Here is a 26,704-nt window from a genome sequence, read left to right as displayed (position 1 = left end):
TGATTCCCCCATCTAAGCCATGGCCCATCCGTTTCCCCAAAGTGCTGTGGACCATGGACTTCCAATACATTGCATTTATTGGCCCCTCAGCCCCTCTAAAAGATGTGTCTAGAAGGATGGTCAGCAGGAAGCCTGGAAAGGGCATTTTGTAGCCCCTTGGGTTAAGCTAGGGGAGAGGGTGGCCAGGCCAACAGCCCTCTCCAGTTGGCCTATGGAGATGTGGCCTGTGGTGCAAAGCTAAGGATAATTGGGGTGACCTCTTCAGCATGGCACCATCAGGCTCTCTTGTGGCCAGCCTTTCCTCCTGTGCACGTCTCTAATGATGTCATTTGACAATGAGGTCTTGGAGGAGAGAGCTCAGTCAGTAATCAGGGACTACCTTCCTGGAAGGCTACATCTCAGACTCTTCCTGGTTCTCTCATCATCAGGGTCTCAGCACAAATAGCACCTCCCCAGCCATCCTGTCCAAAGTCTCCTTCAATGGCCTCCCCCCTCCTCTAGTTACTCTGGCACATCACCCTGTTTATTTCCATTACCAGCACCATCAACGCTGTGGCAGGTTTCTTTTTTATTTACTTATTTTAGCTGACTCATTTACATCCAACCCACCCCCACAATGTACCTTCAGAACTGTGCCCAGCCCATCATGGGAGCTGAGAACCTGCCAGATGAATAGCTGTGAAAGAAACAGTAAAATTTCCCAAAAGACCCTACAGGCAGCCTGCCCTCAGTGGGTGTCCCATTGTTCTGGCCAAGGGTACAGGTCTATCCCCCATGCTCTCAAGAAGCAGAGTCAGGAAACCAGACAGCTGGGTTTATTGAGGTGCACACCAGTGCTGGAGGCCCAGTTCCTCCACCTCCTGCCGGGAGGCGTCCTCTGGCCTCTCTCAGACCTTCCTGTTCTGGGTGGCCAATGTCCCGCCCTCACTCTCAGGTGGCAGTGAGGTGCTGATGTTCTAGTCAAGGCATAGGACAAGAAAGGGGCTCCAGGTGGCCCCAGGCTTCAGCCACCTGGTTCTCTGTGGGGCCAAGCTACCAGAGGTGGGTGGCTGTGTGGCGCCAAGAACCTCTACCCCAGGCTGAGGGAGGAGGAGGCTCCAGTTCCTCCCTACCCTGGAGGACCTGGCACCTGCCCCTAGCAAAACAGAGAATAACATTAAATATAAATAATTTATACAAAATGGCTTGTACAAAAAGCTGAAGGGTAGGGGGAGAAAGTGCCTCTGTGAGAGGCTGAGATGACTGGAGGGGGTAGGAAGAGGGGAAGGGGCCTCCCCCTCCCCTAGTCCCCAAGACGGAGCCCTCCAGCCACCCAAGGCCCTAGGGGGGGCTCTGGCAGGCAGGCAAGGGCAAAATGGGGGCCAAGGAGGTCAGGGGGCCAGGCTGGTGAGCAGGGTGGTGAATTGCAGGGCCCGCCCTGCCAGCTCTGCCACACATTGCGACATCTCTTGGGCTACAGGGCTAGATGGGTAGCCCAGGGCAGCCCCCTTGACAGCCAGCACAGTGGCCCGCAAGGCCTGGTCCAGTGCTGAGCCTGCAGCCCCAACCTGTGCTCGCAGAGGGCCAGAGGTTGCCAACCGGCCCAGGGTGTCCCCAACAAACACCAGGCGGTGAGCAGCCACCACCACCCGCTTGCCGTGGGGCACAAAGAGGCGTGGGGGCTGGTTGGCCTGGGTGCTGGACATCAGGGCTGCCACAGCTGCCTGCAGAGCAGAGTAGTAGCTCTGGCACTGGCCCGCGTAGAAGTGCAGGAGCTGTAGATCACCGGCGGGCAGAACCAGTGGCTCTTCTGGGGACAGGGGGTCCTGAGGGCAAGAGGAGTGAGTGGTCAGTGGGACAGTTGTCATTAGCACCACTTTCCTTCTTGTTTCCTTTCTCCTTCCCTCCCTTTGTTCCTTATTCTTATCTTTCTCCCTGAGTGCAATCCCTTTAGATTTTGCCTCTGCCCATCAGACAATTGAGATTCTCATAGCAAGGTGCCCAGAATTGATGTCAGGTAAGTCTGGATTCAAAAGACCTCAAAAACAAGTTCTGAACGTCATTGTTTCCTAGCTCTAAAATGGGGACCCTAGTAGGAGTTCCCACTGTGGCACAGTGGGTTAAGTATCTGACATTAGCTGCAATTGTGGCATAGATTGCAGCTTCAGCTTGGATTTGATCCCTGGCCCGGGAACTTCCATGTGCCTCCAGGGTGGCTGAGAAAGAAAAAATAAAAATAAAATGGGGGAGTTCCCACTGTGGCGCAGCGGAAACGAATCTGACTAGTAACCATGGGGTTGTGGGTCCGATTCCCGGCTCGCTCAGTGGGTTAAGGATCTGGCGTTGCTGTGGCTGTGGTGTAGACTGGCAGCTGTAGCTCTGATTCGACCCCTAGTCCGGGAACCTCTATATGCTACGAGTGTGGCCCTAAAAAGCAAAATAAATTAAAAGGAAATGGGGAGCCTAGTACTGTGCTGTCCAATGTAAACACAATGTGGAACCACACACATAAAATTTTTTAGTAGCCATGTTAAGAAAAGTGCAAAGAAATTGGTAAGTTTTTCTAACTTCACATATTAAGAAAGTTGTAATTTCAACATTGTAGTCAATATAAAACTTGAGATTGGTTTTGGGTTTTTTTTGTCTGTTTTTTTCTTTAGGGCCGCACCTGTGGCACACGGAAGTGCCCAGGCTAGGGGTCCAATCGGAGCTACAGCTGCCGGCCGACACCACAGCCACAGCAATGCCAGATCCGAGCCACACCACAGCTGCGACCTACACCACAGCTCACGGCAACGCCAGATCCCCAACCCACTGAGCAAGGCCAGGGATCGAACCCACAAACTCTTGGTTCCTAGTCTGATTCATTTCCGCTGCACCACGACATGAACTCCCAAGATTGTTTTTCATACTGTCTGATAAATCTGTTGTACACTTGGTGTTTACAGCACGGTTCAGTTTGGCCCAGTCGCATTTGGAGGGATGAGGAGCTGCATGTGGCTGGTGGCTACCATAATGGCTAATGCAGCCTCCTAAGGCTACAGTGAAGATGAGGAAACAGGGCTGAGAACAGAGCACTGCGCGCCGCAAGCACCCCATGAACGCTAACCATGGCTGTGATTAGTGCTGACGTATGTGATGTGCTGAGCACAGGGTCTGGCACTTGGTAAATGACCACCAAATGGTAGCTGATGTGATTAGGACCATTCTAGACCATCTCACTTTGCTGAGGCCCAGAGAGATTAACTGGCGGCTTCAGAGCCCCCAGCGTCTTAGTGGTGGAGCTGGGATTAGGAGCCAGGTCTCTTAGGAACCCAGGAATTCACAGAAGGAGCCTCAGAAGTCACCCAGCCCAGTTCTGAGCTGCGGCCCAGAAACTTTCTGCTTCCCTAACTGCTAGGGTTTCTGACTCCTCTCCAACACATTCTTTCCCCTCTTTCTGAATTCCTGATATCCTTTTATAAGTTCCAGCTCCTTCCTGAATTCTAACTCCTTTCTCCTCCAGCTGTCCCCTCTCACTGAACTCTTAATCCCATCCTAATGGATTTCCCTTGATGTTTCAGTAAGAATACTTCTAAGTCCCTGCTCCTCCTTCCCCAGGCCCCCTCCTCCAGCACCACCCCCAGGGGTTACCTGCTGCTCTGGCTGCCCCCTCTCCAGCAGTTCAGGATCACCCGGGGAGGCCTTATCCGGGGGCCTGGCCTCCTGAGCTTTATCCATGCCCTGCAAGAGGGGATGGGGGTCTCAGTGCAGGGGTGGGGAGCAGGGCCAGGTGCCTGCATGGTCTTCCTGCTCCTCCCCACTCCCACTTCCTCCCAAGGTCCCTCCTGCCGTCAGACCTACAGTCCCTTGACTCTGGGTCTGGAAGAGCTCTGGTAGTGGCAGGTCAGAGGACTCAGGGACCCCAGGGGGGAGGTTAGGAATGTGGCACTGAGTGGTGTGGCCAGGTACTGGGGCCCCAGACAAAGGGTGTGGGGCCAGAGGAAGGGGAGAGAGAGGAAGTGGGGGCCTACGTCTCCAGGTTCTTCCAGAGGTGCTTCTGGGGGGGCTGGCTGGAGGCGGAGCTCACCTTCAGGTGGACGTAGTCGTACTCCTCAGCCATCGGGATGCCCTCATACTCATTGTGGTATCCTGGATGGTCCTCCACCTCCCCACCCTCTGGATCCCCCTCGACCTTGGGGCCCCCATAGCCCGGCAGGCGGGGCGGTGGTGGGGGCAGAGGCCGGTCCTGGATACTGCCCTTCCGGCCCGGAGCAGGAGAGGGAGCTGGGGAAGGGCTGGGGGCCTCCGGAACAGGTAGGGCAGGCAGAGGGCGGCGGGACAGGCTCTCGGCAGAGGGCAAGCGGGGCCTGTGTGGGGCTGGGGGGCTTCTGGCCAGAAGCAGGGCCAGGGTGTCCAGGTCATGAGAGGCAGAGGCTCCCAGGGGCTCTGGAGAAGGCGGTGTCTCTGGCCCCAGCAGGGGAACGTCGTAGATGCCCTCGTCAGTGACCCCGCCTTCCCCATCTTCCAGCAGTTCTTCCGGAGCTTCATACAGATTGAGCAGGGCTGATGCTCGTTTCAGGTTGGAGGGGGCAGCATAGAGGGGGGGCCCTGGCTCCCGGCCCCCCTCCCACTCCAGGTCCAGCTCCAGCTCTGAGGGTGGCTTTGGGGCCAGAGGCACGTCATAGGGAGCTTCATCCTCTCCAGGGAGCTCTGGGGCCACCCGGGCCAGAGGGCGGGAAAAGGAGGCTGGGGAGTCATAGGGGCCATTGGAAGGAATTCGGAGGGCAGTGGGGGGCACATCATAGACCTGGAGAGGAAGAGTTAGTTACTCTAAGGCTCAGCAATGGGCTCCCCATTTTCCTAACCCCCACCCCCAAGAGCCGTCTGTTTCCTGCCCAGCATAAACACGGACCTCTAGCCCTCACCTCCAAGGCATCTCCAGGGACAGCCAGTTGTGTCCCACTGCCTCTGGGGACCTTGTAGATGGGATCAGGGGAGGGCGGACAGGGTCCAGGTGGAGATACCAAGGTAGGACAGGGCCGAGCTGGGGGTGGCACCACATACACCTGGGGGATCAAGACAGGCTGGTGGGTCAGGAGTGGGGGCCAGAGACTCGGATAATATGCACCCAGGAGGAGCTCAGACATCTTCCAACCCCCTCCCTGTACCAGTGGGGAAACAGCCCAGAAAGGCTTGGCAGGGTTCATACAGCAGCTGGTGCAGAGCCCCACCTGCAGGCACAGTGGGCTTGTGGGAGGGGCTCCAACTCTCACCTCCTGGTCCTCGTTGCTGTTCTCTGGAGCTGGATGTGGTGAGCCAGGATGGGCTGGGGGCACCTGGGAGAGGCCAGGCTTGGGTGCTGGGCCGGCAGGAAGGAGCTTCACTCTGTTGGCGGGCACAATGCCCTGCTGGCCATGCAGGGAGCAGAGGCACCAGCCGTCCAGGCCACCAGCGCCTTCCCTCTGCAGTACTCGGAGGACATCCCCTCGGCGGAAGGACAGCTCCTGTGGGGACTCAGCAGTGTTGTCGTACAGAGCCCGGGCCAGCTGAGCCTGGTGGGGAGGCAGGAGGAGGGAGAGGGGTCTTCATACACGTATCAGGTTGTGTCACCCCCTGCTCGGAGCATGCTCTCGAGCTCCCCACTTTCCTCAAGCTAAGAATCTGACCTTCTGACTCAGCTCTTCCTGACTGGGCGCTGTCTGTCTCCAAATTCATCCCCTGCAGACTTCCTCTTCCTTCCCAGCCCTTGATCTAGACAAGTTCTCTCCCACCTTAGGGCCTTTACATTTCTTTTGCCTGAAACACTCTTCTGCTGACTCTGACTGGCCCTTCTTCATCCTTCAGTTCTCCTTAAATGTCTCCTTTTCAAGCTTTCTTCTTCATTCTTTCCCCTACCCCATTTTATGTCTGTCTCCACCCACTGTTTCTTTTGCAGTACTTTATACTATTTGTCTACTTACTTTTAATTTATTTTATATTTTTTTGGCCACGTCCAAGGCAAGGGAGCAAACCTGCGAACCACAGCAGTAACCAGAGCCTCAGCAGTGACAATGCCATATCCCTAACCTGCTGAGCCACCTGGGAACTCTACTATTATTTATTTATTTATCTGCTTTTTTTTGGCCGCACCTGTGGTATACGGAAGTTCCTAGGCTAAGCGTCCAATAGGAGCTGCAGCTGCTGGCCTACACCACAGCCACAGCAGCACCGGACCTGACCTGTGTCTGCAACCTACATCACAGCTCACGGAAATATCAGATCCTTAACCCACTGAGTGAGGCCAGGGATTGAACTCATATCCTCATGGATACAAGTTGAGTTCGTTACTACTGAGCCACTGCAGGAATCTCCACTGTCTGCATACTTTTAAAACTTGATTTCTTGCCATGTATTGTCAGACCCATGAGAAAAGTGACTGTTTTAGTCCTCACCCCTGTAATAGGCCTGACCAGGAGTCAGTTCTCGGTGAACATATGCTGAATGAGTTCCATGAGGAAGTCCCACAGTGGTCTCCCATAGACTCTCCTTTGCCTTCCCTGTTTCCCAGTCAGTACCCCCTACAAACAGGTTAGATTAAGCAGCTCCAGAGACCCTCATTCTGAGAAAGACGGGGAGAAGCCCAGCCCAGACAGAGCCTCGGCATAATAAGGAAAACAGAAACCAAAGCAATTGTTTTCTTCTCAGTCTGGGCAAATAAGGTTCTACCAGCAGAGGCTGCGGTTGCCATGGAGAAGAGAAAAGTATATACGCTTGTGTGTGTACCAACCAAGAGCAAACATTTGTCAGCCTGTTTCCAGTTCTGTGTGATGGGGACATCTAAGGTTTTTCCTTTGAGAGCTACCTACTCAGGTAAGTCACAGACACCAAGTACCAATTAGAGATCCAGACACTGTTCGAGTCTCAGTTACACTAATTATCTCATTTAATCCTCACAACGACCTTAAGAGGGAGGCACCATCATATTCCCTATTGGGAAAGGAAATTGGAACAGAGATGTTGGCACTTTGCCCAATGACATACAGCTGGTGCAGCTGGTGGAGTGTGATTTGAACCCCAGGCTTCATGGTTCTAGAGCCTGCACCCCCAATCACTCCTTTGCTGCCACTTCAAAAACACAAACATAAGGATTTAGTTTTCTCTTCTTGTATTAGTAAGAGTATCAAGAGGGCGCATGACTCAAACATGACTCAAGCTCATAGGAAGTCTTCATGGTGCCCAAGTTCCCTTTGCTAGTCACTCTTCACCAGGCACTGGTTCCACAAAGTCCTTTGATAGAATCGAGCTTAAACTACTCGCAATATCAAAATATATTCTGCTTCAGTTATGTTTGCTAAGTGACCCACACCTGCTGGCAGGAACCCAAGCAGTGGTGGCTTACACAGTGGTGATAGAAAGTAAGTAAGCATAACTGAGCAGGTAATCCATGTGAGCTGACTAATTTGGTGAAACTTCTCCAGCTCAAGATCTCTGACGGGCTGCATTTGGTCACCAGGCTCTGGGGGAGGGATGGCCTGTTCAGCCAGCATAAGTGCATGCTCCTCCTAGCTGGTGTTTCCCTTAGGTAGAAAGGGTGTTCAGCCATTCATGGCTGGGTGATTTTAATAACAAACTGACTTTTCCTCTTGCCTGATTCCAAACTCACCAAACCCTTTCTGATGATAGTTTGGCTTCTTCTGCTTCTTCTTCTTTTTTTTTTTTTTTTTTTTTACCTCGGCCACCACAATGTTAGTTCCCTGGCTAGGGACTGACACACACCACAGCAGTGACAATGCCAGCTCCTTAACCTGCTGAGCCACCAGCGAACTCCAGATTATACTTTGGTTTCTAAAGGATGTGCCACAGAAAGAGAACATGCTAGCCAATGGCACAAATTCCTGGTTAACTTGGCACTTTCTAACTGCAAATTAGAAATTGGTGTTTTGGATTTAGCCCGGGGTTAAGAGCATGGTTCTAAAGCAGCAGACCTGGGTTTGAGTTTTGCTCTACCGCTTTCAAGCTGGGTGACTTTGGGCACTTTGTTTAACCTCTCCGAGCCTTAGAGCCTCAGTTTCCTCCTTTGTAGGATTCCATACCCATATCCAAATATCCACTTTCAGATAATAACAGTACTAGCCTCATGTGAGGACTGGATGAGATAATGCATCAAAAGACCAGGGCAGGAGTTCCCATTGTGGCTCAGTGGAAATGAATCCGACCAGTAACCATGAGGTTGATGGTTCGATTCCTGGCCTTGCTCAGTGGATTAAGGATCTGGTGTTGCCGTGAGCTGTGGTATATAGGTCGCAGACACGGCTCGGATCCCGTGTTGCTTGTGGCTGTGGTGCAGGCCGGCAGCTGTAGCTATAGCTCTGATTAGATCCCTAGCCTGGGAACCTCCACTTGCTGCAAGTGCGGCCCTAAAAAGCAGCAAAAACAAAAAACAAACAAACAAAAAAAACCCAAACAGGACAAAGCTTAGGGCCAGCACAGGGCCAGAATACGCTCAATAAATATTAGCTGTTATTAGGATCCTGTGAGTTTCATGAACATAAATACCATCCCTGTACCCAACCCCCACAAAAAGAAAGATCTACCTCTGAGACTTCAGTGCTGACCAGCTGACCAGTTGGCTCCCGGTCAGAGTACCCCACTCTGTTCAGGACCTCCCCCTCCTCTGGCTCTAAGTGAAGGTCTGCTTACCATCATACAGATGGAGAAACGAAGGGGAGTTTGAGAAGGAGTGAAAAATCTAACTCATTCTCAAGGGTGTGGGAGGATGTCAGGAGCCATGCTTTTCTTCCCAGGCTCACAACCCTCCTTTTAGAGTGCACATTCAGAGGGAGCCAGAAAGCAGGTGGCACCCTCACCTTCCCTGGGAATCCCAGGGTAGAGGGAAAGGTGGAAAGGGCACAGAGCAGCAGGGATTCAGAAAGCAGGGGTGAGGCTGTGGAGAGCTCCTCCCAGTGTCAGGTTTGAATTCTGTCCAATGGGACCAACCCTCCGGGTCTTGCAATTGAGGGAACCCAGGCCAGAGTTCCTGATAGTCTGATTGATGAGGGGTGTGGCCACCCCAGCTCTACCCCTTCCTTAGGGCCTCTGACTAGTGAGGGAGCGGCTGGTTGCCTTAAAGGAGGGTGGCAGTGGGCCACACACTCTCAGGGAGGCCTCCTCCCACTGTCCCATCATGCCAGCTGTCTCCTCCCTTTGTCACCAGTCCCAGAAAAGTGGCCAGAGGCTGGCTGACATCACCTCCCCTCCTCCACTTTTTTTTTTTTTGTTCCCTGACTACTCTCCCTCTTTTGCTCTATTTTCCCCTTTCCTCCATCCCTCCTCTGGGAAGGGCCTCCTTGGGTCCTCTGGCCTCTCCCACTTTTCTGGGAGCTATCTCCGTTCTTTCATCCCCCTCCTAACCTTTTACTAGCCCTTCAATCACAAGCCCCTGCCAACAGCCAGTGGCCATCTGTTCCTGTGGCCACCGCAAAGGAGTAGCTAGGATTCAGGCTTGCCCCCTCCCTTCCTTCCAGGCACAGCCTCTAGAAAGAAAAAAAGGAGGATGGGGAGGGGGAAGGGAGAAGGGGAAACCAGACCCAGAAGGAGCTTGGGACGAGGAGTAAGAGGGAGTGAGGGAAACAAAGTGCCAGGAGGGGGACACAACCACCTAGAGAAGCAAGAGACCAAGGAGCCAGACAAAGAGAAGGCAGAAATCAAAGTGACAGGAGTGCAGGACAAACTGTGGAGGTCTCTGCCCAGCAGTCTCCTCTCTCTGGTGGACTCACCGACGTGGCTATGGCCATGGCCTTGGCCTTCCGCGTGGCCAGCTCCAGGCCAGGCTGTTTCGCTGACTTCAGCAGCGGCTGCCCCACACCATGGAGGCGGCCCCCAGCAGCGGCGCCTGAGTCGTGGCCTCCGCGGAGGTTGGAGGAGGAAAAAGAAAACCCACAAAACTCCCCAAATGGGAGGCAGCTTGGTCGGGCAGGAGGAGGAGCGGGGCGGGCCAGGGCGTCGCTGCGGGACCTCATCCAAGGGCGCGCGCTCTGCACTGTCCCGCGGCCTCCCGGGGGCCGCCGGGTGGGCCAGGCCGGGGAGCTGCCTGCCCTAGGCCGCGGGGGCACCCCGGGTCCGCATGGGCCCAAACCTCCCTTCCAGGGCCGGGAAAGGAGAAGAGGCGGGAGCTGGGGCTGCGCCTCGACGCCTCCCCGGGCCGCTCAGGACGGCCCCGAGGGCAGGGAGAAGCTGCCGGGACGGTCGGGCTGGACGAGCGAGTTTAGGAGCCAACCCTCCTTAGCCGGGAGCCGGCCTGGAGTGCGGTGCTCCTGGGGCTGGGGTCCGGCGCCGAGGGAGGGCGGAGGGATCAGGACGGAGACGTTCGTCCCTCTTTAAACTCTTCCGAGTTGCTGAGCGGAGGCCAGGCTGGCGCCGAAGGGCTCTGAGACCGCGGCCGCTGGGGAGGCGGGTTCCCACGCAGGCACACTCGCCCGGGGATCTGGGGGCGCGGCGACGGCGCCTCGCCACCCGCGCGAGGGCCCGGCTCGAAGGGGCGGAACGGCCTTCCCCACGCGCCAGAGGGGCCCACCCGCCCCTCTCCAGCCCTCAGCCCCCTGGCCCTCGGAACCAGCCCCCTCGTCCTGCTCACTCGCACCCTTTGTGGGGCCGTTCCGCGCGCCCCAGGGCTCGGGGCAGCCCAGGTGTCTCTGGGAACCGAGAGAAAGGCCACAAAGCAAAAGAAGGACCAAAGAGAATGCGAAGGAGGAGCAGGGACCAGGGTCCTGCGGACTCGCCTGAAGGTGGGGTTTGGGGGACACTGAGACGACTAGGAAGGCTCCGGGGGGAGGGGTGGCGCGTGGCCCCGAGGCTCACCCCCGGCTCGCAGCTCCCTTTCCCTCCCCTTCCCGGGCTCCCGGCGCCCTCTCAGTGCAGCTCCTCTCTCCTCCCCTCGGGCCCTCTCCGCTCCGGCGCGGGGCTCAGTCCCAGGGATTAAGAGAAAGGAGGGAGGGGAAAAGGGAGGGGAAGAGAAGGGGCGGAGGGGAAAGGGGGACGTTCCCTCTAAAGGCGGGTGTTGAGTTTCAGCTCAGGACCCTCGGGCCAAATTGCACGCCCCCTCCTGGCTCCTCTCCCCGGCGCCTGCTCCTGCCCGACGTCGCGGCGGACCTCCCGGTGGTCTGGTTCGCTCCCTCCGGAGAGCTTTCCTCTCCCGGTCACGCTCCTGTTCTCCCCCGCCTGCCCCGCGCCTCTCTGCCCGCCTTTCAGTAGCCCCACATCTGTCTTTCCCGTGGGAGGGAGCGCGCCTCTTCCGTCTTTCTGGGGTCCTCCGCGGAGCCGCTCCACTCTCTTGGCTTGGCCTCTCTCTGCGGGGGAGGCAGGTCGCGGGGCTGGGGCTGGACACGGATTCTGGACCTGAGGAGAGAACGTGCTGCCTGAGCGTCGGGTCCCAGAGCTGCCGCCCCGCCGGTCGTGCCGCCTCAGCCAGTCCGGGCCTGTCCCTCGCCGTCACTCTGGCTCACTCCTGCTGCCAGGAGGAGGAGAACTGAGGACAGCGGATAGGACTCTTTCAGAGGAGCTGCGTTCTGGCCCCTCAGGAGCTTCAGCAGAAAGGGCGGGGCTCTGGGGTCCCCACACCTCTCCTGCCCTATTACTTACTGCTCCTTTGTGGGCGCAACTTCCCTCCACCTAGCCCCCACTCCGCGTTCTTCCTTTGGGGGCATACATCAAGGCCCCTCAGAAACTCCAGAGAACCTTCCTTCTTCCGTTTTTGAGCTTCCTGGAATTTAAAAAGTGAGATGCCAAACAGGATTGAAAAGCTGTGGTATATTTTCAATGTTTACATTTAGCGCATTAACACTTCAAACACGTGAACAGACAATGGCTCTGTGTAAAACCTCATTTGGCGATAACATCAGAAGTCTAATTTAAGGCGCTTTGTGAACTTGAGGCCTTGGATAGAGGCTCCCTACCTTTCCTCCCACCTACCAGCACCCCCCCACCCCACATTCCGGGCCCACGTGTCCGTGTCCAGGTAGGTGGGAGGAAAGGTAGGGAGCCAGTAGGGGAGGGGGGATACCTGCCCCAGCTCCATCCGACCCCCTCATTGCTTGGGCACCTATGAACAGACTCAGACTCTCTTAGGATGGGAGAGGAACTTTATTTTGCTTTTTAGGGCCACACGTGTGGCTTATGGAAGTTCCCAGGCTAGGTTGAATCCAGGCTGCAGCTGCTGGCCACAGCAATGGCAGATCCGAGCCCTGTCTTAGACCTACGTCAGAGCTCACAGCAATGCCAGATCTTTAAACCACTGAGCGAGGCCAGGGATCGAACCTGCATCCTCATGGATACTAGTCAGATTCCTTTCCTCTGCGCTGCAACAGGAACCCTGAGAGAGGAATTTTTAAATTTACAGATGCATCTGAAGAGAGAGCTCCCCCATTCCAGCTCCAGCCTGATGCAGCTTCTTCCAGACCACAGCCCTGGGGGGTCTGGCTGCCTGGAATTTAGCAGCTGGAGAATGACTTGGCATGACCACTGCCCAGGGGGCTGCCAAGGCACAAGATGGAGGTGGGGCTCAAGATGGAGGTGGGCAGGAAACCCAGTTCCCAAAGATGACCGCTCTGACTGGCACAAGGGGAAAATAGATGGAAGCCAGAAAAGACTAAGCAGGAAGGAAGTGCTGGCAAAACGGTGGTTTGAAATGTGGGCATTGAGGCCCTGTGCCTGCGGCTAGGTGACTGGGGAGCCGAGTGCAAACCTGCAGGAAAACAAGTCTGTGTTTCTGGAGTGCTCAGGCAGGGAGTGGAGCCAGTTAGACTCAGGAGTGAATCCTGTTTTGTCAGCTGGGTGACCTTGGTCAAGATCTGCAACATCTCTGTTGCTCAGTTCCTCATCTGGACAGCGACTTTGGTGAGTAAATATGTGTAAAGTCCATGGCACAATGGCTCTTCCTCTTCACCTTGGCTCTGCATGGCTCCCCACTCCCCCCACAGCTTGAACCTTGGTGAGAGCTCAAAGTGTTTGTTGAGGGCAGGAGGAGACTTCTCCCTGTTCTTAGGCCTCATCTCTGCCCTCTTGTTCCCAAACAAAAGTTTAACATGATTCTGACTTGTTCAGGGAGGGTTCTGAGCCCCAGGTTAGTTTGGGTGGGTTGCTAAGACCCTGCCTCAGACAGGAGGGCCCTCAGCTTCAGGCTTGTCTTTGCCATTCTTCAGGGGGTAGGAAGGAAGGAACCTCTCCATTTGGCCTTCTGGGTCCCAGTCTTCTCTTCCAATCTTGTCCCTTCCCAGCAAGGCCAAGCTCATCCACAGCTGGTCTCGTCCTCATGCCATTCCGTCATGACTTTCTTGACCTGTTCTTGTTCTTCTTGATTTGCGGAACATCTCAAGTGCTTATGAATTCTTCCAGTTCTCCTCTCTTTAGCCCCATTAGCATCCAGCTTCCCTGAGTTCTAATCCTGGTTCCAACCCTGGCAAAGTCCAACCTGGGCAAGCTATGTGACCTCTTGGAGCCTCAGGTTCCTTGTCCGTCAAGTAGGATAATAATGGAACGGAGGATTAAGAGAATCCTGAGAACCGTGCCTGGTCCATGATGTGTAAATGTTGGCTCAAAGCAAATCTTACTGTCATTTGATGCCAGCTCTATGGGGCAGCAGAAGGTCAAGGACATGGTGCCTGCCCTGAAGAAACTGCCATCACGTAGATCATGCTTGAATACAGTTGATACCTTCTCACTGACCCTGGGTAAAATCTAAATGTTCCACCACAGCCTGTAAGACGCTATGTGATCTGGTCCCTACCCATCTCTTCCCTTCACCCTTAGCCTTTGTTTTTCTAGCCATACTGTCCTTTCTGTTTCTCAAACATGCCAAGCTCTTCCACCTTTGGGTGGAATGTCGTGTGCCCTCTGCCTGGACCACTCTTGCCCCAGACCCTTTTCCATCATCATGTCAAATCCTGCATCTTTGGAGCCTTCCCTAGCTTTTTAAGCTAAAGGTGCCCCTTCTCACTACCCACTCCCCACTGTCCAGTAATTCCCTGTCTTCTAACACTGTTTCATTTTCTTCATAGCACTTATCATTATCAGAAATTATCTCACTTCCTTGTTTGCCATCTGTTTCCTCCTAAAACCTGAGATTCCTGATGCAGGGACCTTATCTGGATTGTCCTCCTCTGCATTCCTAGTAGCATTTAGAATGGTACCTGGTGGATAGCAGATGCTCAGTAAGTGTTTGACAAATGGATTGATGAACAGGGCAGCCACGACTGTTGGACAAAGCTGAGTAAGCCAAAGGCCTCGCTGGGCTGGGGGAAGAAGTTGCTGGACTTTCTGTCCTGTTCACTCTGATTCTCTGCATGTCTCTCAGGCCAGACTGGGTTCCCTGTCTCTCTCTCTCTCTCCCTCTTTTTTTTTTTTTTTTTTTTGTCTTTTTAGGGCTTCACTGTGGTATAGGGAAGTTCTCAGGCTAGGGGTTGAATCAGAGGTACAGTTGCTGGCCTATACCACAGCCACAGCAACATGGGATCTGAGCCACATCTGCAACCTACACAGCAGCTCCGGATCCTTAACCCACTGAGCAAGGCCAGGGATTGAACTCACGTCCTCATGGATACTAGTCGGGTTTGTAACCGCTGAGCCAGAACAGGAACTCCCAGACTGGGTTCCCTTTGAAGGCAGGCTCCGGGCACCTTTGTAACTAAAGGTGATACTACAAATAATTAGCAACCAGTCCCATCATCATCTACCCATCAGGACATGGGAACCTGTCCTAGAGGTCCCCATCTGGCCCCCATTTAGTTGCAGGATCACAGGGAGGCTGTGGCATGGGGGTGCTCCAGCACTGAGCACAGCATCTGTTTACTAGCAGGGTCAGAAGTATTTCAGCATTTTAACCACCAGTGCCCCTTCCTCCCATCAGGTGAGCACAGATGAGCTTCAATAGGCCCAGGGGAGTCCTATGCTTTCAGCACTATTTCAGGAGCTGCCAGGCTGGTTGGCCCTTTTGTGGCCATGCAGGTTGCTACCGCCGTCCCACCGCTTCCCAACCTCCCTCCCTCCAAACACCCACATTTCTGCAAATGAGAAGAGAGAGTCCTATAGGAGAAGAGCTGGTCAAGGGCAGGGGCAGGACTTCAAGGGAGTGGGTGGGGTGAGAACTTGAATGATTTTCTGAGGAAGGTCAGGACAGCATCTTGCAAGCTTTCCTGGCCAAGGTGGAGTACCCCCTATCATATCTTCCCTGCCCAGGGCTGATCTCTTTCCAGAGGCTCTGGGTGGGACTGCCAACTGGTCAGACCCAGGCAGATGAGGACATATGTGGAGGCACCCTTGATGTCAGGTACTGGGCAAATTTTCCTCTGCTTCCCTCTCCAGCATTCTCCCCATTGCCACCCCTATCTCCCCACGCCCCCAAGGATTCCCTGGAAGCTGAAGTGACTCAGGGATTCCCAAACTAGTCACCCCAGGAGGAAAACCCTCTGGAAAATGTTTCTCACGGCAGGGAGTCACCCTGAGGAGACCCACAGGTGCGACTGAGATAAGGGCTGAGACTGAGCAAGTGGGAGGGGGTGGGGGTGTGTGTGTGCGGCTTGGAGCACAGGTTCTGGGTCAGGGCTGCTCATCACAGGGGAGACTATGATGACCAACCCCGGGGGAGACTGTGTGCTTCAAGGGTCCTCCCTCAGCTCTTCAGGGCTTTCCTCAGAGGAGGTCCTGGTCCACACAGAGGCAGGGGGACACCCCAAAGGCCCCTCCTGGAGGGCATGTCTCATGCAACCAATGTGGATCCTTTGCAGCGTCAGCAAATAAAACAAGTAGCTGGGATCACTTCCAGCTCTTTCGAGCACCCCGTCCTGGATGGAGGCCAAGATCAAGAGCTCTGGTCCAGGGTCAGGGTCTGAGGCTCTGATCGGTTTGGGGGAGACCCTTAGGTTTCCAGTTCTTCTGGAAGAACACTGCCCCCTCAGAGTCTTTTCTGGTATTGGGGGCTGCCCAGAAATACCAGATGCCACCCTGGGGCCATGTGCCAGACCAAGGGCTGGGAAGGAAGAAGCTGGATCTGTGGAACCCGGCCAGCAGGGCTGAATGCCTGTGTGGGTGGGCATGCCCTAGGGCCTCAGGCAGGTTCAGGTGACACCTGCCTCAGCCCACCACAGGTGAGTGGGAAAGCCCACACTGCGGGGGTAGGGGGGGCTTCCCTTCTATTTGCAGCCAATCAGGGGTCAGCACCATGTGGCATCTCCATGCCAGGAGCTTAGATTTGGAGCTGGTCAGAGATGGGGTGGGAAGCCAGTTCTGCTTGTTCCTAATTGTGTGGCCTTGATTACGTTACTCGGTTTCTTTGGGTCCTAGTTTCTTCATCTTCATATGGGGATAATCGTTTCCATGTCATGGTTTTATTATTAGGGTAAAATGAGCTGATGTGTGTGCAGGGCTTGGCACTGTTCTGGCACACGATGCCCAGGAGCTGAGGCCAGCAGTGGTTGGAAACGAGAGGGGGCCTGGGAGCCCAGGGGCAGAGAATGGGGCAGAGAGTGGGAGCAGGGCGCTGTATTCCTGGCCTTAGTGCTCTTCCTAAGTGCCCCTGCTCTCCCAGCCACCACCTGTTTCCCCTAAGCCCCATCCCGCCTCCACTTCTAGGTCCCCCAAACTCATCAGAGCAGCTTCTCCCCCTTCCCCAGAATGCCCTGCTGCTTTGGGGCTGCCTTGTTCTGAAGCATTCAAAGGATTCCTTCTCACCCTGAGTTTAAGTTATTCCTGGTTCTCTTTGTTTATTTCCCGAGTCCCTGGTTACCAGAGGAGTATTTTCTAAGGGAAAGCACATGCAAATCAGGAAACATCATTCTAGAGACAATGTCTGTGTATGAGTGTGTTGGCTTGCGGGGTGGGGGGGTCGTGGGTGTGGGGATGAAGGGGGTTGGCAAGCAAGGATGAAAAGAAGACTGGAAGGAAGTAGGCAAAGAGCCTCCCAGATGGGGTAGCCCCTTGCTGACCCATGTCTTTGGGGCCAGGCCCAGCTGGAGCCTTGCCAGAGCACACATATCCCTGTCCTGGCTGACAGTGGTGGCCCCTGGAGCTGAGACTGGGTGGGCTTGCTCCATAGCCTGAGAGTGACAGCTCCCTCAGCCACAGTCCTTATCCCCAAGGCCCAGCAGGGATCTTGATCTGGGAGCTGGGTGCTCCTGTTAGGTCTCAGCTGAGGATGTCCCCTTGCCCCTTCTCTTCTTGGCTCGGTCTTGCCATTCATGAGATGGGAACAGTCATCTACAGCTTCTTCCACCAGACCCTGTACAACAAAGCAACAGACTGATGGGGTCCGGGCCTTCCTGGCAAGCTGTGGGCTTAGGTCTGTATCGCTAGCCCAGAGGAAGTGTGGGAAAGTAGGGGTGGGGATGGGAATGGGGTGGCCCCCAAGGAGCTCGAGGAGGAAGTTAGGGAGCGGGTGATGGACAATGGCTCAAAGTCCTAGATGATCGTGGTCAAAGAAGTCAGGGTCATCAAAGGTGAGGAAAGGTCAGAGAACAGAAAGGGTCAGAGAACAAGGGGTTAGAGGGGAAATGCCCACTAAGATGGGTGATCAGGAGGATAAATGAGAAGAAAGAGAAGAGAAAAGACTCTGGGTGGAAGCAGCAGGGATCATAGAAACGATGCCTCTTGGTGAGAGACTGGATGATGTTCCCTAATTCTGGGTACCAAGGGAACCAGAGAAATGCCCATAATGCCAGTTCTCAAAGGCACAGAATAGTAGGATGCTGTTGCATTGACCCCACGCCCGGAAAGATGCAAAGAACAAAGTTTACCCAATAGGCTACCGGACTTACAATGATGTTAATCACAACTTCCAGGAGTCTAGCATTTAAAGTAGCTTTTGGAAACCCTTTCAAGTTTGTCGATTTTTTTGGGGGGGGGGTTTGTTTTGTTTTTTAATCTCAGGTCACACCCTCCAAAAGGTAGTGGAAATAAATTTGAATAAACAAAACAGGATTGCTGAAAATAAAACCAGGACTCCTAAACTGCTCCAGTCAACCTGCTTCTACAGGGTCCTGCTGTCAGGCAGCACAGCAGCGAGGCTGGGCCAGCAGCAGCCAGCATGTACCAGGTAAGAGTGCGCAGTGGCCCCGCTGGGATGGTGCTGAGCTGGGACAGGAGCAGAGAGGTGGCTGGAGGTGGAGGGAGCTCCCAGGTGGGGCAGAAAATCAAGATCCCAGGGAACAGCTGGGGAAAGGGACAACCAGACCAATGGGAGCAGTTTTCTCACTGGCCTTTTCTTGCAGGCGGTTGCGTTCTTGGCAATGGTCATGGGAACCCACACCTTCCATTTGTGGTCCCAGAAGGGCTGTCCCCACTGGCCCAACTGCTGCCCCAGCAAAGGACAGAACCCCATAGAAGAGTGGCTGAAGCAGAATGCTGTGCTCATGCCTCCTCTGGAGATGGCCAGCCCCACTCCCCACCCAGAATCCTGCAAGGCGAGTGAAGACGGACCCCTCAACAGCAGATCCATTGCCCCTTGGAGATACGAGTGAGTCCTCGGGCCCTTGTCCCCTCCTGAATGCCTGCTCTGTGCCAGTCAGAATATGTGTGAGGGACCAGGGGAGTTCCACCCGATTCCAGCCTACCTTTCCCCTTTTAACCTCAGGGAGGCTGTTAAGTTTGGGTGCTAGAGGGGGCCTTGCTCTGACTCTTATTGGGTGACTATGAGCCAATTACAAAAGGGTTCAAAGCTCAGTTATTTCCCACTTGCAAAACGAAGTAATATCTCATGGCTAATGGTGCAGATCATATGAAATAAGGTGTGAAAAATCTGCACTTAGTACAGAAAATGTTGGTTTGCTCCCTTTATTCTGTCTCTACTTCTCTTCCCCCCCGCCCCCATCCTCTTCTTTTTTCCTACAGTGGCCACATTTTTCTAACTAAAATATCAGGGAATAATGATGTACAATATAGGCCTGAAGCTGCCCAATACCAAAGGCCCTGAGCCATGAATGGAAGAGAGTATATGAAGAGATTAAAACCCTCCCTCCGCTTTGGGTGGGAGGTGTTGGGGCTTGAGCTTCAGGCTGGTTATCTTTCATCCTGAGCAGTCTTTTGTTTGTTTGTTTTTGTTTTTGTTTTTGTTTTTAGGGCCACACTTGTGGCATAAGGAGGTTCCCAGGCTAGGGGTTGAGTTAAATCTACAGCCGCCAGCCTACAACACAGCCACAGCAACGCGGGATCCGAGTTGTGTCTGTGAACTACACCACAGCTCACAGCAATGCCAGATCCTTTACCCACTGAGTGAGGCCAGGGATCGAACCAGAAGCCTCATGGTTCCTATTTGGATTCATTTGTACTGCACCACGACGGGAACTCTTCATCCTGAGCAGTCTTATTCTTTCTCTGTGTGCCATGCATATATTCTAATTCACTATTTGTGTCAGGATGTAAAAAACATTAGGAAGCACTGAAATCAGGATAATGAATTTAAAAATTAAAAATGAGTGCCTCAGGGATCCCCAACATTTCTCCTTTGTCTTGTGTCTTCATGGGGAGTCTGTGTTCCCACTCACTATAAGTCTAGTTCTGACTTAACCTTGGCTTTGGGGATGGATGGATGGAGAAGGTCTGTGGTTAGGGAGGGGGTCAGCTTTGACTGGCAGTAGATCCATGGTGGAGACTTCGGCTTGTTACGATGCTTTGAAGTGGTCTCAGGGGATTGGCTGGGTTCTGGGCTAAATCCAAAGAGGTGGGAGCCCCTTTGAGGGGGTTGGGTGCTAATTGGCTGACTCAGCTGGGGTCTAGACTCCTGATTGGGAGAATGCGAACCCCCAGTAACCACCGGACTAGTCTTCCCCAAAGGGTGTTCTTTGCAACCCTTGTCCTACAAGCTGCTCCTCAGAAAAGAAGTGATGATGTCGAGAAAGTGTGGGGAAAGCTGCTGCAGCCCCCACCCCTTGGGGGTTCCCAGTGTGCTCAGCAGGTTCAGGTCTGCAGAGAAGAGACCATTAAACTCAGTGCTTCCCAGACCCATTTGGCCACAGACCCCCTTCTGCTGCACCGTATTTATTAGGGAACCCACTCTAGGTGATGCTGCACCAGCAAAAGAGCCCCAGTTTGCTAAGGCCTGTCTGTTTGGAAGATGGTTTTATGACCAAGCGGCTGTTTCCCACTGGGCTTCTAAAGTCCCAAACCTTTGTAGGACCTGCAAAGGGGGGCCATGATATCCTTTCAGAGTAAGTCAATGTCTTAGTATCCACTCTTACATGTGCTTATAATACATGCACACTGGTATCTAGAGGTGGTCGGCAACCTTTACTTGATGCTTTTTTGGTTTTTTGCTTTTTAGGGCCACATCCACAGCCGCATATGGAGGTTCCCAGGCTAGGGGTCCAATCGGATAAGTGGAGCTGTAGCTGCCGGCCTACACCACAGCCACAACAACGCCAGACCTGAGACACATCTTCGACCTACAGTGCAGCTCAGGGCAATGCTGGATCCAGATCTTTAACCCACTGATAGGTGCCAGGGATCGAACCTGCATCCTCATGGATACTAGTCGGGTCACAACAGGAACTCCCACTTGATGCTTTCTTGTACTTCCCGATCTAAGAGCAGATTTCACCTTAAAATTAAAAAAAAAAAAAAAAGCACTGAAAGTAGAATAACAATTACACAAAGAAACCTCATGCTAGAGCCCAGCATATATATATCACATGAAGCTGAGCAGGTCTGGTAGAGGCTCAGGCAGGAGTTGTCCACCAGCTTGTGCTGCCCTTAGGGCTCTGGGATCAGTTGGAAAGTCTTTCATCCATCCCTGACCCTCCCTTACAGTTGGGGAAAATAAACCCCAGAAGAAGGGAGGCTTATTCAAACTACCCAGCAGGTGGGTACCAGAGCTGGGACAAGAAGCCAGGCCCCTGACAGCCCTGGCATTTCTACTCTGGCCCTCGCTGCTCCCAGCCCATCCCCTATCTGCTGGCCAGCCTCCCTCCAGGACCTGACGCTTGCCACCCCCACAGGTTGGACAGAGACTTGAACCGGCTGCCCCAGGACTTGTACCACGCTCGTTGCCTGTGTCCACACTGTGTCAGCCTCCGGACGGGTTCCCACATGGATCCCCTGGGTAACTCAGAGCTGCTGTACCACAACCAGACCGTCTTCTACCGGCGGCCGTGCCCTGGACAGCAGGGCGCCCATGATAGCTACTGTCTGGAGCCCAGGCTCTACCAAGTCTCCCTGGCTTGCGTGTGTGTGCGGCCCCGTGTGATGGCCTAATGGAGCCACCCATGGCTGGGCTCTGGTCGAACACTGGAGCTGGGTGTACAACCACCTGCCACTGTGAGCTAGGATGCCGGAGCATTCAACCCCTCCAAAGCACCACCAAAGTCTCAGGATCTTGGGAAAGGATTTTGGGGGGGACCGCACTTTGCACTTTTTGAAGTGGATGGAAAATGCAAAGTGAGTCCAGGGGAACAGTGGCTGCTTATGGCCCCTGGAGGCTGGTGTCCTGGCATTTCCTCCTGGGAAAGGTCTTCAAAGCTCTGCCTGTTTCCATCTCTTCTTTCCTCCCATCCCCAGCTGCCCTGGTACAGCACAGGCACTTTCTGATATTTTCCCCTTCGCCATGGAGAACCCTTCATTTCGTTCATTCGTTTGCTCATTCATTCATTCATGAAACACTCGGTAAGCACCTACTTTGGATGCTCTATTTTATACATCCTGGTGTAGTTACTTTTGACATGGGTGCCTCTGAGGAAGAGACTGTTCCTGAGCATGAGGAGAATTATCCAAATAAATCATCTGTATTTAAAAGTGGCCTAATTTGTTGTTGGCATCCCTCGTGCCTGAGCATCTTGTGGTCCCCAGCCTGGCCCCTTCTCCTCCCCACTGGCAGCCCTCACCTACTGCCCTCTCCCACTGCCCTCCAGAGTTTCCGCTGGACCCCCCCAGCCTTCCCCTTCCCTGGATCCCTGGCCCAGCCGTCAACACTGGGGTGGGGGTCAGGCTGCCCTCCTGGCATGCTGGAGAGACAGAGGCCCATTGAGGCACTGCAGCAGGCACACAGCGCCCCCTTGTCCCCCCAACAATCTGCCTTTGTCCTCAGTTTTGGCTGCTGTAGCTTGGTTCAGGGGCTGCTGCCTGGGCTGGGCTCCAGCTCCCACCCTCCCTAAAAAGGAACTGGGAGAGAGGACGGTGAGGAAGAGGTTTAAGGATAGGGAAGGGGGACACAGACTTCCTCAGGCTTGGGTCCTTGGGGGCTCCTAGTCCAAATGCTTCTGGGTCACCTCTCAGCTCCTCCCAGTTTCTCCAAGGACCTCCTCCTCCCCCCTCCCTCTTCTGCCCTCAGCAGCAGGGTTGGGCTCTGAGTGAGGGGAGGGTTGACCACTCCCCCCTTCCCTGCCCCTCCCTTCCCATGTGCCTCCTGGGGGGCAGTGCAGCCACCAGCAGGACACTCCCAGCAGCTGCATGAAGGCCCATCTGGGCAAGCCTCCTCCGCAACACTACAGCCGCCTTCTCTGGGCCCCACAGCAGGCCTGCCCACTTCACTTTCAGGTTTTGCTTCACTTTCAGGTTTCAGTGTCTTCCTGTGCCTGTCTGCGTCCCCATCCTTCCAGGTTTCCATCTTCCTGTTTCCCCTCCTGGGCTGGTGGCAGTAGGGGGCTGCGCCCAGTGGGCCCTGTGGAGATGCTCAGTGCTTGGGATCGCCGGGACCGGCCCCGTGAAGAGGTGGCAGCTGCAGGGCTCCAGGGCTTCGCCGTGGACAAGACCTTCCTGTCCTCCCTCAAAGGCATCCTGCTGGAAACTGAGCTGGTAACAGCTGCCTCCCCAACTTGGAACCCTCGTCTCCCAGCCTTGCCCCCCCTCCAGCCAGGGCTCACCCCTCAGCCGCCTCCCTCCCCAGGCTCACAGACACCCTTCCTGCCCGGCTCCCCTCCCCGTATCTCCTCCCCTGTCTTCTTGCTGCCTCTCCATCTGGAGGTGGTCACAGTAGGCTTCAGTTGCAGCAGGAAGGATTGAAGTTAGAGGACAGCTCTCTGGGACATTGGGGAGTGTGAGGCACAGGAATGGGACAGGGGTGACACCAGCCAGCCTTTCCCTGAGCTCTAAGATGGCCTCTTCTTGGCCTTTTCCACTATCAAAAAGGGCAGAATTCCTGCAGCCCCTCTTTATCTGTTGCCTGCTCCCTATGAACGTCTGTCCTCAGGAAATGATCTTCCCCGTGTCACTTGGCAAGACCTAAGTGTGAACTTAAGTCTTTTGCACATATGCCGTCCTATATCATCAGAGCTGAAGGGACCCCAGAGTCCCCTGTGGAGCATCGGCTTTTTAAACCTTGCCTGTTGGTGTGGAACCAGAGGCTCTGGTCCTTGTTAGAGGAGTTTTAAGCATCTGGAAGTAGGGAAAGTGTTAAGGGCAGGGGTCCCTCCTGGCGCTGCAGGCTGCTGTGGGCACCACTCCAGGGGGCGGTGTTCCCATTGTTCTCTATGTTCAAAGGGGACCCCTCTCTTGTGGCTCTCATAGAATGGTGCCCCCCGGAGCCATGCAGCTTGGCCAAAGCGCTGGGGCTGCTGGGATCCTGGGGCAGGGGCAGCCAGGGCTGGCAGAGGCAGGAGGCTGGAGACAGCCACTGATGGGCAAAGGCCCTGGATGTGGCTCCTACCACCAGGGATGGGGAGACCTCTAAGGCCAGGTGGTGGGGCAGGCCGAGGGAACTTCTGATAAGGGGAAGGCAAAGGCCTGGCTCTACCTGCATCCCTTCCCTGGTAAGCTTCCCCCGCCTCGGTCCTGCAGGTCCTGACCTTCATCATCTTCATCTGCTTCACGGCCTCCATCTCCGCCTACATGGCTGCCGCGCTGCTGGAGTTCTTCATCACGCTCGCCTTCCTCTTCCTCTATGCCACCCAGTACTACCAGCGCTTTGACCGGCTGAACTGGCCCTGTCTGGTGAGGGACCCTGCCTTGCCCACCCCATTCTGGTCCCTTTAGTCTCCTCTGAGCATTGACTTTCCCTCTCCTCTCCTAGCCCCTCTCCTTTTCCTGGGTGAGTATGGAGTCTGGCCCCTGCACCTTGCATCCAAACACTGCTTTGGCCCACATCCCCTACCTCTGCTCCCTCATCCAGGCCCGGCCCCAGCCCAGGCCCCTGGCTTCTAGTCCTGGTGGCTCTCTACTCCTCTGCCTCCCTCCCTGGGGGAGCTGTGTGAGCTCTATCTTTCTGTCTCTCCAATGCTTTATGTTGTGTCCAAGTGAGTCTCCGTGTAGGAATTCACAGCCCCAAGAGTCAAGACACTGACTAGCCTGGAAAACCGCAGGGTGATGGCCCCTGCCCTCCGCTTCCCTTTGACTCCGCACCCCCAACCCCCAGGACTTCCTCCGCTGTGTCAGCGCCATCATCATCTTCTTGGTGGTTTCCTTTGCGGCTGTGACCTCCCGGGAAGGAGCTGCCATTGCTGCTTTCGTGAGTCCAGCCCCACAGAGCTCTCCAGCTCCCCAAAGACCTCTGGCTGGTGGTGGCACACTTTCTGTTCCTCTCTCCGCCCCAAGCTCAAGCCAGTGCCAGGGGTCTGGCTCACACATTGCCCTATACCACCCCCTCCCCGTCCCTAGTATCTGATGGCCGGGTGGCCTTTGTGGTGCCATCCCTGCTCCTGCTCCCACAGGTGTTTGGCATCATCTTGGTTTCTGTCTTTGCCTATGATGCCTTTAAGATCTACCAGACTGAGATGGCACCCAGGGCCACCCAAGGTGAGTGCTGGTGTTCTGGGGAGAGGGGATCCCCACTCCCACCCACCCTGCCCCAGCTACCCCACCCTGACTTGCCCTACCTTGCCTGGCTCCATCTTCACAGGGGACCAGCAGTGACCCTGGGCTACCTGGCTCCCAGGTCCAGCCAGAAAAGGGGGACAGCACAGCCCAGAGACATCTCCTTTGGATTCACTCACTTTGTAGCCTACGATCCCCTACCCCAGGCCTACAGAAATGGAGCCAGGCCTGAGAAGTCACCGGGGACTTGTCTGTGGGACCTGGTGCTCTGAGATCTGGCTCCTGATGAGGCTTAGCTGGGGAGGGGGTTTTAGGGACAAAGGGGAAGGTGCAGGAGGAAGCAAATCGTTCCCAAATTAAAAGCTTCGGATCCTACCGGTGAGTCTTCTTCTTCCCCAGAAATTAGGCAGACAAGGAATGCTAAGGTGTATTCATGCGGATGGTGTGTGCAGGTCATGGTCCCTTCTCTGGGACTGGGCCAACGAGGAAGTGGGGGGTTAGACTGAAGATGCTGAAGACATCCATCAACACAAACATTCCATGCCACAACTGCATGCAAGGTGACCTTGTGATATGCCTGGTGGCTGAGCACCCAGAGTTGTGTGTCTGAGGAGGCACACACCTGCCTTCCCAGTGTGAGTGTGTGCCCATCTGCCCAGCCTCCCACGCACAGGTTTTAGTGGGTTTAGAGGTGAGGTGCTTGCCTGGGGCGTGTGTAGAGCTCCCCCTGGTGGTGTGGGGCGGACCTGGCCAACGGGTGGCAGGAAAGAGGTTAGCATTAGAGGGCAGAGAGACCCCAATGCTGGAGCTGGACAAATCTTCAGATATCAGCTGGTTTAATGCCGTCATTTCAAGTAAGAGAGGACATGCCCAGTTAAGGGAAGTGACCTCCTTTTTTTTTTTTTTGCTTTTTAGGGTTGTACTTGCAGTATACAGAGGTTCCCAGACTAGGGGTCAAATTGGAGCTGCAGCTGCCAGCCTACACCACAGCTCATGGCAATGCTAGATCCTCAACCCATTGAGTAAGGCCAGGGATAGAACCTGCATCCCCATAGATACTAGTCAGGTTCATTACCACTGAGCCACAATGGGAACTTCTGGAAGTGACCTCTTTATTTGTGACAAAGGGCTGGAACCTAGTTCTCCTAACATCTAAACAGGTGTTCTGGATATTGTACTGAGCCCCCTATAGCTCAGGAAAAATGGCCCAGCCTCATCTCCAGCTCCCTCCACTAGTGGGTCCATGTTTCCAGCTTGCCAGCCCCTCAGCAGACATTGTCCAAGGATCTCCCGCATGCAGAACTCATGCTGGGCCTCAGGGATTCAGAGGCCACCAACAGGCCTGTTTTGAGTGCTCAAAGATGGGAAGATGGTTTAGTAAAGGGCAGTCATGGCTCAGGGGCAGTTTGGAGTTAGCCGTGCCCGTCTCATGGCAGCCCAGTGCTGCGGGGCCATCTCTGCCCAGCCCTGCAGAGCCAAGCATGGCCTAGCTTATCCAAGCTGACTTGCTAGCCCCTCTGCAATGTTTGTGCATCCCTGCCCTGAAGTACCTTCCTTCTTCGAGGGTGCTCCTTCCAGATGCAGGCCCTGGTCCCCAAACCCCACCTGAACCCAGAACTCTGGTAGTGGTATTCTGCTCCCCCGGGTGCTGACCACTGGCCTCTCTTGGTCTTGGCTTTTCCTGCCCCCAGGTTATCGATCTCCTTCCTCAGGTCCTGGCTCATCAGAGATGGTAGCCTCTCCAGGGCTAGAACTGATTGGCTTTTGTCTTTCTCTGGTGTCTGCTCAGTTCTCAGGACTTTATGTACAGGCCAGTCTCAAGACTGGTGACCCACCTTGGGCAGGGGGCAGTCAAGGCTTCAGAGGAGGGATAGAAAGGGCTTGGCCAGGGGAGTCCAGGAGCTGGAGAGCCAGTGAGGGGATGGGAAGGTGGTCAGGAGAGCCTGGCCATAAAGCCCAGTAGGAGGCAGAGGTTTACTTAGAGCAGAGTGGGGTCAGGCCCAGCTCTGCTCCTGAGCGGCTGTGTGACCTTAGCCAGCCTGTC

At 54.8% G+C, this 26,704-nt stretch overlaps 3 protein-coding genes across 4 annotated transcripts; 2 read left to right on the top strand and 1 right to left on the bottom strand.

Annotated features, from left to right (window-relative positions):
• On the bottom strand, nucleotides 552–12,134 carry EFS (embryonal Fyn-associated substrate). 2 transcript variants are annotated; one of them, XM_003128532.4, is made up of 6 exons: nucleotides 9,717–11,927; nucleotides 5,235–5,513; nucleotides 4,887–5,027; nucleotides 4,049–4,768; nucleotides 3,613–3,702; nucleotides 552–1,805 (listed from the first exon to the last, which is right to left on the bottom strand). In XM_003128532.4, the coding sequence occupies exons 1-6, from the start codon at nucleotides 9,957–9,959 to the stop codon at nucleotides 1,371–1,373; spliced, it is 1,908 nt and encodes a 635-aa protein (XP_003128580.2). In that variant the 5' UTR covers nucleotides 9,960–11,927; the 3' UTR covers nucleotides 552–1,370. The 2 variants fall into 2 exon arrangements, with proteins under 2 accessions (XP_003128580.2, XP_013833662.1); XM_013978208.2 differs by lacking the exon at nucleotides 4,887–5,027 and having other exon boundaries at nucleotides 9,717–12,134.
• Nucleotides 14,479–21,714, top strand: IL25 (interleukin 25). Its single transcript, XM_005666258.3, has 3 exons — nucleotides 14,479–18,019; nucleotides 18,195–18,439; nucleotides 20,916–21,714. Exons 1-3 carry the CDS (start codon nucleotides 18,011–18,013, stop codon nucleotides 21,169–21,171), a joined length of 510 nt encoding a protein of 169 aa, XP_005666315.1. The 5' UTR covers nucleotides 14,479–18,010; the 3' UTR covers nucleotides 21,172–21,714.
• CMTM5 (CKLF like MARVEL transmembrane domain containing 5) lies at nucleotides 22,358–25,035 on the top strand. The gene is made up of 5 exons (NM_001244546.1): nucleotides 22,358–22,707; nucleotides 23,689–23,841; nucleotides 24,263–24,355; nucleotides 24,558–24,642; nucleotides 24,746–25,035. Exons 1-5 carry the CDS (start codon nucleotides 22,582–22,584, stop codon nucleotides 24,757–24,759), a joined length of 471 nt encoding a protein of 156 aa, NP_001231475.1. The 5' UTR covers nucleotides 22,358–22,581; the 3' UTR covers nucleotides 24,760–25,035.

Source organism: Sus scrofa, chromosome 7 (assembly GCF_000003025.6).
Source record: "Sus scrofa isolate TJ Tabasco breed Duroc chromosome 7, Sscrofa11.1, whole genome shotgun sequence".
Lineage (NCBI taxonomy): Eukaryota > Metazoa > Chordata > Mammalia > Artiodactyla > Suidae > Sus > Sus scrofa.
Note: the sequence above shows the minus strand (reverse complement) of the source record. Positions and strands in the feature narration are given on the sequence as shown.

Coding starts and splice junctions, on each gene's coding strand:
- EFS (XM_003128532.4), bottom strand. CDS start 9,959: ATGAGGTCCCGCAGCGACGCCCTGGCCCGCCCCGCTCCTCCTCCTGCC. Junction 4,769..4,886: donor TCCCTGGAGATGCCTTGGAG/GTGAGGGCTAGA, acceptor CTTCCTCTCCAG/GTCTATGATGTGCCCCCCAC. Junction 1,806..3,612: donor GGGGGCAGCCAGAGCAGCAG/GTAACCCCTGGG, acceptor TCTTGCCCTCAG/GACCCCCTGTCCCCAGAAGA.
- IL25 (XM_005666258.3), top strand. Junction 18,440..20,915: donor ATTGCCCCTTGGAGATACGA/GTGAGTCCTCGG, acceptor CCACCCCCACAG/GTTGGACAGAGACTTGAACC.
- CMTM5 (NM_001244546.1), top strand. CDS start 22,582: ATGCTCAGTGCTTGGGATCGCCGGGACCGGCCCCGTGAAGAGGTGGCA. Junction 23,842..24,262: donor GGCTGAACTGGCCCTGTCTG/GTGAGGGACCCT, acceptor CCCAACCCCCAG/GACTTCCTCCGCTGTGTCAG. Junction 24,356..24,557: donor GAGCTGCCATTGCTGCTTTC/GTGAGTCCAGCC, acceptor CTGCTCCCACAG/GTGTTTGGCATCATCTTGGT.